At 55.6% G+C, this 9,338-nt stretch overlaps 1 protein-coding gene across 1 annotated transcript; it reads right to left on the bottom strand.

Moving 5' to 3' along the window:
- Nucleotides 1-6,103: 6,103 nt before the first annotated feature.
- Nucleotides 6,104-8,607, bottom strand: FOXI3 (forkhead box I3). The gene is made up of 2 exons (XM_086612243.1): nt 7,902-8,607; nt 6,104-6,693 (listed from the first exon to the last, which is right to left on the bottom strand). The coding sequence occupies exons 1-2, from the start codon at nt 8,605-8,607 to the stop codon at nt 6,104-6,106; spliced, it is 1,296 nt and encodes a 431-aa protein (XP_086468369.1).
- Nucleotides 8,608-9,338: the final 731 nt, after the last annotated feature.

The following is a 9,338-nucleotide window of genomic DNA, read 5'->3' as shown; positions in this document are numbered from 1 at the left end:
AGCCCGAGTGGATGGGGGAGACGGCTTCCGCTCTCCTACATCAGCCAATTGCCTGGATCAGGCCCACGATGTTTAATTCCCAAATGTGCAATCTTTAGCTCCTTTTACGTGTCCCCGGGCAGTCTCGTAGATACCACCTGAAGTATATTAGAGCCTGGCTGATTGTGGGTCTGCTCCAAAGCCCTCTGAAGTCAGTGGGAGTCTTTCCCCTGACTTCACTGCGTTTGGGGCAGGCCCTGGATGAACATCCCTCAGGTTAGACAGTTTAATCATCCATTCAGCAGTACACAAAGCAGATCACATACACTTTTAGCCTGCATTGTATGCTGTTATGAAACGAGAAGATTATTTGATATGATTCAGAGATAGCTCAGGTATAAGGTAAAAAAAAAAAAATAACACCTTTGATGTTTTACATTACATTTCAGTTGTTCCTTGAGGGGCAAATTCTCGTCACCTTACCCAGGTGAATATTGCGCTCAGTAATTTGGTCAAAAACATTCCATCAGCCTTCTTTTTAATAGAAATTGTTGGGGAGGGGGGAGCCTTCAGCTTGATGGAGCTTTCTGCCAAAAAGAAGGAAAAGAAAAGGTAAATCCATTTCTTCTTTCAACAATCAGAGAAAAAATATAATTTGGAATAAAAATCTGTTTTGGAGGGATTTTCTAACAGGGCAATAAAACTCAACTTTTTATATTGCCAAAGCCTAAGGAGAAACAACAATTTCCCAATGGTTGCAGTCTCCATCTGGCACAGCTATTTCTAGCTGAGGCATCAGCCATCCACGTACCATCGTACCATGGGCCAGGCCTGATTCTTATCTTGCCTCTCTTGGGTCAAGCTACAAAAGGAGGCTTTGCCCCTCTTATTCTGTGTGCTATCAGAACGAGACTGACAGGACCACCCCCCACGACTGAGCAGGACAGAATTTAGGTACATCACATTCAAAGGCAGGTGAGATCTGCAGGGCTGGTGGGGCCTTATCTCAAGAAGTTTGATGAAGATTTTCCATTGCTAGAAATACAGAAAGGGCAAAGGCAGAAGAGCTGTAGTTTCCTTGAACACTACTACATCTTTTGAACTAATCCTAAAGATTTCAGAGGAAAATCACCCTCCCAAAAAAGGCAACAAAACCTTCTGTACAGGCACGATGTACAATGGCCAACTTTCATGAACTTTGGGAGCGACAGGGCAAATGAAAAGCCTCCTCCTGCAGAGATGCAAACCGCAGTCCATGGCCAGTGGCAGTAATTGAAGCCCTATTTCCAAAAGAGTTGGCGGGTGATGAAACCCAGCGCGGATGGCTGTGTTCTGCCTCTTGAATCCCCTCCCACCACCCCGCAATATTCTCGGTGTAGCTGGGGGTGGGGGGTTTAACTTTACTGGCACGAGAGTTTCCTTTGTTGATGGGAACTGGGTCTCCTTTAGGGGACTGGGCTGATCCAGCTGTACAGGTAAAGCCTTTGTACTGTGGAGTAGCTCAAGTGCAGACCTGCAGTGGGTGCCTGCCTGAACCTTTGCTGGCATGTCGATAAGGCCAGTGCTGAGCAAAGTTAAACGACCCCGTGCTGGAGAAGTGCCACACGTAGGAGCCAGCAAGCATCTGTGTTACTGATCCAACGCATCTCTTGAAATGCCTTTGGACTGTACTTCTCTTCAAGCAGGGACTGCCTTCTTTAGTAGTTGTGTGTGCTGGAAGAGCCACAGTCCCTGGCTGGGAGTGTTGGAGGGTAGAGGCAGTGCAGGACAGAGGTACCAGGTGGTTGTACTTGCAGTCATCGGCACGACAATGGTTTCATATTGCGTACCGCTGCGCTGCATTGGTCTTGCCCAGTTGAGGTGGCATCTTTCTAGACACCCAGAAAGAGCGGAGAAACCAAGCAAAGATGAGACTTCCTGTGACACTTAGGTTTAGTGTTCAGCAGCTGGGATCTGTGGGCTCCCAAATGCCTCCCATGAGATCACTGCTCCCTCAAACTCAGAAGGAGTCACAGAATCATAGAATGGTTTGAGTTGGAAGGGACCTTAAAGATCATCTAGTTCCAATCCCCCTGCCATGGGCAGGGACACCTGCCTCTAGATCAGATTGCTCAAAGCCTCATCCAGCCTGGCCTTGAACACTTCCAGGGATGGGGCATCCACAGCTTCTCTGGGCAATCTGTTCCAGTACCTCACCACCCTCAGAGGGAAGAATTTCTTCCTTATATCTAATCTAAATCTCTCCTCTTTCAGTTTAAATCCATTACCCCTTGTCCTATCACTACACACCCTTGTAAAAAGTCCCTCTCCAGCTTTCTTGTCAGGTCTCTTGTCAGGTCAGGAAGCCTGCTAGAAGGTGTCCCCGGAGCCTTCTCTTCTTCAGACTGAACAACCCCAACTGTCTCAGCCTGTCTTCATAGCAGAGGTGCTCCATCCCTCACACCATCTTTGTGGCCCTCCTCTGGACCCGTTCCAGCAGCTCCATGTCCTTCTTATGTTGGAGCCCCAGAGCTGAAGGCAGTACTGCAGGTGGGGTCTCAAGAGAGCAGAGTAGAGGGGCAGAATCACCTCCCTCGACCTGCTGGCCACGCTGCTTTGGATGCAGCCCAGGGTACGGTTGGCTTTCTGGGCTGCCAACGCACATGGCTGACTCATGTTGAGCTTCTCATCAACCAACCCCCCCAAGTCCTTCTCCTCCATGCTGCTTTCAATCCATTCTCTACCCAGCCTGTACTCATGCTTGGAATTGTCCCGATCCACGTGCAGGACTTTGCACTTGGCCTTGTTACATTTTTACATTTTATAGTCATTTTACAGGGTGATTCCTGTGGCTGCCAGAGCTGAGAGAACAGAGGCCTGAAGTTTGAGCCTCTCTCTAAGGGAAGGACATTTCTCCACTGACTTCCCGGGGAGCAGGCTATGCCCTGGGCTGCTGGGCTATCACCTGACCCAGGCTGGGAAGCGGCTCATTGTCATGGAGAACTGCCCATCCCAGGCATGGCCTTGGCATTTAGAGGGGAGTGGGGACTCTCAGGGTGGGACCAGCAGGCTAATTGCCTTTGTCCTCCCCTCCTTCAATGGAGGAGTCCCAGTAAATCCCCAAAGCCCAGGACAATAGCCCTGCTGCTTTTAAGTGCCTTTCATTAAACTCAATCCTCTTGCCCTCCCTCTCCCAAGATTTGCTAAAAGAAGAGTCTCTTTTAATGACAAAAGGAAACCTAAAAGGCTGCTATTAGCTCATTCACTCGGCTCCTCGCTGCAGACTAGTTGTCTATTTGCTGAAATCTACTCTCCAGTGTCCCTTGGGCAGGTTGCTTTATCATGAGCACACCAGCCTTTGGGGTGATGTGTCCGCAGGAGGGGCCGCAGCCCCTGGTTCCAGCTAAGAGCTCACTTTCCCTGGAAGGGGCAGGATTTGGTGCTACTGACAGGAAGGGTACACTGGGGACAGTTGGACCTGCTAAAACCTCCCTAGAGCCCACCATCGTGCCTCAAGAGTGAGGCTGGAGCACTGCAGTGGGTCGAGCCGTCTGCTCTGCCAGGTTCTGGCTATGCCACCACCCAACCGATGTGGCATGAGAAGGTCTGTTGGGCCATGGGATATTTGCTGAGGACAGACCACATGGCAACACAAATTTGCCACTGATTTGGGATCCTGAGGAGCAAATGCTTATCGTTGCCGTCTGCAGAAACATACAACTGATGGAAGTGACAGAGAGTAAGTCCTGAAACAAATCTTCTGGGTGGAAGAACATGAGCTGGACACATACAAGTCTCCCATGCTGGCCTACTGCTTGCTGAGGGCTGACAACAAGCTGGTGGAGCAGAGGAGTGCAGTGGTCATGCAGATATGTGAGTTTGCAGTTCCTGGCTTACTTAAGGACTGGCTTTAAATCTTTTGAAGATGGTGGGAATCCCTCCGCTGCTTTTAGATCAATCTCAGCAGTTCAAAACTCAAATAAAGCTATTCCACACCTGATGCGACTGAACCTGAGCAGGACAAGACTGACCACCTTGGCTTTTTGCTACGGGCAGTCTGCCCTTTCCCTCTCTCTCTTTATCACCACCACTGCACCACTTGAGATGCAATTAAAAATCAAGACGTGGAGGAATTTCCCCCAAAGCTGGGAAGACGGTGTTTGTGCTGGGAAGGGGTGAGCGAGAGGGGGATGAGGAAGGAGTTGCCACCCACCCACCAGTCTCAGCTATTGCACAAATGGCGGTTGGCCAGTGCTGGGGAAAGTACTTGGTCCCGATCCCAAGCACATGGAAGTCATCTGACGTTTCGTCATGGCTTCGTTACATTTTGGATCAGGCCAGCGGTTTGTCTTGCATCACCACCCTGTACGTTATGCAGGCAGCCAGTGAAGAGGCGCTGCCCCGCCAACGATTCTGCTTTCCGAATAGCCTGCAGGGATGGCCTTACATCACGGCAGATGCATATATGTTAAACAGCTGCAATTTCATACTTAACTTCATTATTGATGCTACATTCCTCACGAAGACATTTATATCTACCCTCTACGGCCCAGCACACAGCACCCAATCACACAGCACCCAACCACCAGCTTATGCGAACGGCAAGAACTGGGAGTCGATGGTTTTGCACAATGGTGCTCTGGGATGGATTCGCCTTTCCCAGCAGCACGAAGCGAATCGGGAAGGATTCTTAGGAGGGCCTGTTTATACTGCAGACACTCCGCTAGCAGACGGGTCCGGTTTCTCCAGTGCCCTGCCATTTCAAGCAGGTGCGATCCTAGTTGAAAAACTGATTTGTAAAACAGATGGAGCCAACAGTCAAGCTCAGCTTTCGTACCTCCTGCTAGCCAGCACTGCACTGGAACCAGCCCCGCTTCTTTTATTTTTGCCAGCTTTTATTTTTTTTTTTTACTGAACCAGGCTGAAAAAGGACAGTTGTAATTCAGACTGTTTATCAAAACAAACAAACAAAAAAGCCCAGAGTGCCCAGTAAGACTGTGAGAAGCTTTGAATCAGCTCATATGCGTCTCTTTGGGCCCAGAGAAGTTTTTTTTCCTGTCTTATAGATGAAATTGTTCATAAATCTTTGCACTTTTACCCCAAACCACGTGAAAGCAAAACCTGTCTCCTACAGTTTTAAAGTACCTCGAACATACTGAGCAACAACCAGACAAAAATATCTAATAATTGTTAACATTTTATTCTCGACCGCTGGTCAGCCTGAAAAGTTTCATTAATACACTAACGAACAAAAACGGAACCGACAAAAAATTCGAAACAAATAAAACAACAAAAAAAGAAGGGGAAACGAAGTAAAATAAACTTTAACGCAGTTTAAAACACATTATAAATAAGTACAGCTCCAGAGCATAATTTACAAATATAAAACCACATAGAAACATATGTACAGAAGAGTTACATTACGTACAAATATGTATAAAAATACCCCAGTGTTTATTCTTGCGCTAAAGCTGCATGGCTATCGAATTATCTTTGGTACTAAGCTCAGGGGAAAAGACTGTTTTACAAAACACGGCCCCGGCTGTACAATATGCCATACACAGGAAGACCAGAGCGAACCTCCACGGGCAGCCAGGAGGTTTTGGGTGGGTGTCTACCCAGAGCATCCCCCCTTCGTGCATCGCATATCGCAGGCTCAGGGCAGAAAGCAAAGGCTTACAGAGGCAACTGCTGGCAGAAGAGTTTTTTAATACATTGTACAAGGCACTTCATAAGAAATCTCTTCATTTTTTTTTTCCTGCTCTCTTCTAAGACTCACTGGATGTCTACACTTGGCTCTTTGCTGATATCACTTTGTGGTTACAGTTTTTAAACTTGTTATTCTACATTCAAGATTAGAAACCTCTGAAAACATGAATTCAGTTTGCTTTCGTCTGCAGAATTTAGATGGCAAGTCATCTAAACCACCTAACGTTTTCCAGGACGGGGAAAAGACTTTGCATCTGCCTTCTGCTGGTGTTTATGGGGTGTTCTTCTTGCGAAAAGATCTGTCTTCCTGGAAGAACTCCTGGGAAGTGTCCACATTGAAATGCTGTTTGCAAAAGCGTATGGTCCTCCGTGCCACCAAATACAACTGCAACTCCGATTCCCTTTGCAGCGCTCGCCGGCTGACTGCCCCAGCATCCTACACCTCCGTTCCATCCCGGGTGTAGATGAGGCTGTTAACTGTGAAGTTGTAGTAGTGGTTGTACTGGGCTCCCTGGCTGCTGCTGCTGGGGTGGAAGGAGCTGTAGTAGGCGGGGGAAGGTCCCGCAACCCGCTGCAGCTGGTCTGCTGAAGGCACCTCCTGAGAAGAGCTGCTGGATGGGGTGAAAGTGCCACTGCTCAGCTGTCCAGCAGAGAAGTTCCTGTGATGCAGGTCACTGCCGAGACCCCCTGTCAACCGGCTGCCTCCGCTGCTCAGGGAGCTCATGCCGCTGAAGAAGGTGCTGAGGCAGCTAGGGGTGGATGAAATGATACCGGAGGGAGAGGAACTTTTTGGATGGTCTCTGGCAGAAGGTGAGGGGTCCAGCTCTGGGGGTGGGCTGTTTCCACACGGTTTGCCTGGGGCTGGGATGGGTCGCTCCTCCTCGGCCTTCAGGCCCCCCAGAGAGGAAGCCGCAGACGCGGTCGCGGGGGCGTTGGGCTCAGAGCGCCGCTTGCGTTTGCGACGGAAGTTCCCGTTGTCAAACATCTTCTCACAGTTGGGATCTAAGGTCCAGTAGTTTCCCTTCCCTGGTGGAAAACGGGAGAAACGAGAGAAAAGTCAGCTTCTGTGACAGGGAGCCCCGTTGCAGAGAGAGAAGCAATACACACGCCTTGTCCGATCGGCACAGCACCCACACTTCTCCTACACCTGTTCCTCCTCTGCTGTCCAGTACAAAGATCCAAAACCTGGAGCCATCATCACCTCCACCCCTCTAACGCCCAAGTGAACCTTAAAGGCCACGCGGAGGAGGAGAACCTCCTCACCACGGAGCATAAGCCTCCCTGGAGGATCTACCCCTCTTCCTGAGAGCTGGCCGCGGGGGAAGCGCAGCAGGTCTCCCGGCGCTCTGGCTGCCACACCAGGCAGGGCACCCCTTGGTGCGAGGGGGCTGCGGAGCCATTAGCTGTCCCCACACCCGGGCCTGACGGCAGCAGTGACCCCACAACGTCCCCCCAAAGACCCCAGACCGCCGTGTCCCCTCCAGGCCGAGCCAGACCTCCACCGTCCCGGCGCGCCTCCGCCCGACGCCCACTCCCCGGCACTGGCTGCGCCCCGGGGCCGGGCCGGCGAGCGGCGGGCAGGGAAGGGAAGGGAGCCGTGAATCACGGCAGAAGGAGCCGGGCTTTGCACAACCGGCACGCCCGGCCTCTGCCCACCCGGCCGGCTCGGGGAGGGGGCGAGGGCTGGAGCCGGCCGCCTCTCGCCCCGCATCGCCGCGGGGGCCAGCGGCGGGCCCGAGGGGCGACGGTCTCCTTGCAACACCCGGCTCGAGGGGACAAGGGAGCCCGGTCTCCTCGTGTCACCGGCCCCGTGGGGACCAGGGAGCCCAGTCTCCTCGTGTCACCGGCCCCGAGGGGACAAGGGAGCTCGGTCTCCTCGTGTCACCGGCCCCGTGGGGACAAGGGAGGCCGGTCTCCTCGTGTCACCGGCCCCGAGGGGACAAGGGAGCCCGGTCTCCTCGTGTCACCGGCCCCGTGGGGACAAGGGAGCCCGGTCTCCTCGTGTCACCGGCCCCGTGGGGACAAGGGAGCCCGGTCTCCTCGCGTCACCGGCCCCGAGGGGACAAGGGAGCCCGGTCTCCTCGCAACACCCGGCTCGAGGGGACAAGGGACCCGCCGCACAAAGGGACCGCTGCCGCCCGCTCGCCCCACGAGGGGGCGGGCGGCCCCGCGGGGTCTGCGCCCGTCACTCCCCTCCTTCCATCCCACCCTCCCGCCCGGAGCGGCGGCCTCACCGGGGTCGTCCTCGTCGCGGGGCACCTTGCGGAAGCAGTCGTTGAGGCTGAGGTTGTGGCGGATGCTGTTCTGCCATCCCGCCTTGCTGCGCTTGTAGAAGGGGAAGTTCTCGGCCACGTACTGGTAGATGTGGCTGAGGGTGAGCTTCCTCTCGGGGGCGCTCTGGATGGCCATGGCGATCAGCGCCGAGTAGGAGTAGGGCGGCCGCACCAGCTTCAGCAGCTCCTCCTGGCTGGCCAGGCTCAGCCAGCTCAGCTCCGCGCCGCCCGCCGACGGCGAGCCGGGCGCCGGGGGCGAGCCCACCAGCTGCCCGCCCCGCGAGCAGCCGTACGACGCCGGCGGCAGGAAGGGCGCGGCGGCGGCGGCGGCGGCGGAGCCGGGCGGACCCTGCAGGTAGGGCGCGGGGCTGTTCATGCCCCACAGGTAGCCGGCGTTGGCGGGCGCCCCGTAGTCCCCCAGCGCGTACCCGCCCGCCCGCTGCCCCGAGGAGGCGGCGGCGGCGGCGGCGGCGGCTGCGGCGGCGGCCGCGGCGGCGGCGGCGGCGCCGGGCGGGTGGAGGCTGGGCTGGGGGTAGACGCTGAAGTTCTCGCTGCAGTACACCGCCATGTCGGGGGCTTCCTGGGCGCTGCGGGGCTGCGGGGGCGCGGGAGCGGCCGCCGGCGCCGAGGCTCTGGGCTGCGCCTGCTGCAACTCACCGGCGCTCATAATCCCTGGCCATGCAGGGCGGCCGGCGCTCCCCCCCGCTCCCGTCCTCTCCCGCCGACAGCCCCCCGCCCGCCCCGCGGCCCCCGTGGCCCCAGACCAAAAAATCCCGGGGGGCTGCGGCGCGGCGCCCTTATAGGCGCTGCCGTGCGCCCGGCCTCCCCGCCCGCGGCCGGGGCTGGGCGGGCGGCGGCGGCGCGCAGGGAGCAGCCAGTAGCGCGGCTCCGCGCCGGGGAAGGAGGCGGAGGGGGGGCAAGGCCGGGCCCCAAAAGCGGCCATGGGGGAGGGACCGGCGGGAGGCGCCAGGGATTTGGCACCCCGCTGGATGCGGCCCCGGCGGCGCGGGGGCAGCAGCCCGGAGCCTTCCCCCCCGCCTCCCCGCCCCGGCTGCCCGCCCCGCCGTCCCGGGGGTCGCTCCGCGCTGCCCCGGCCGCCCCCCGCCCCGGGGCTCTTCGCGCTGCCCCGGCGCTCAGGGCCGATTCCCCTCTTTCCCACGAATGCCAGCGTCCCTGATCCCTTCGGCCCCGAAACCGGCCCCGAAATTGAGGTCTGGGGGAGATTAGCATCGCTGCGGTTGCCCCGACGGGAACACGAAGGGTGAAATTCGCTTAAACTCCTGTTATTTATGTGTAATTTTGCTGCCCGTCTCACAACAGCCGGGGCTGACATCGCAGTTAATTAGCTTTGGATAAGGAATTGCCCTAAATTAAACAAACAAACAACATCGGTGTGTT

This window comes from Tauraco erythrolophus, chromosome 5, assembly GCF_009769465.1.
Source record: "Tauraco erythrolophus isolate bTauEry1 chromosome 5, bTauEry1.pri, whole genome shotgun sequence".
NCBI classification, from domain to species: Eukaryota; Metazoa; Chordata; class Aves; order Musophagiformes; family Musophagidae; genus Tauraco; species Tauraco erythrolophus.
Note: the sequence above shows the minus strand (reverse complement) of the source record. Positions and strands in the feature narration are given on the sequence as shown.

What these genes read in the sequence shown, in the direction of transcription:
- FOXI3 (XM_086612243.1), bottom strand. Translation starts at nt 8,607, where the DNA reads ATGAGCGCCGGTGAGTTGCAGCAGGCGCAGCCCAGAGCCTCGGCGCCG. An exon ending in CCGCGACGAGGACGACCCCG is followed by an intron (nt 6,694 to 7,901) that starts GTGAGGCCGCCG and finishes GTTTTCCACCAG; the next exon opens with GGAAGGGAAACTACTGGACC.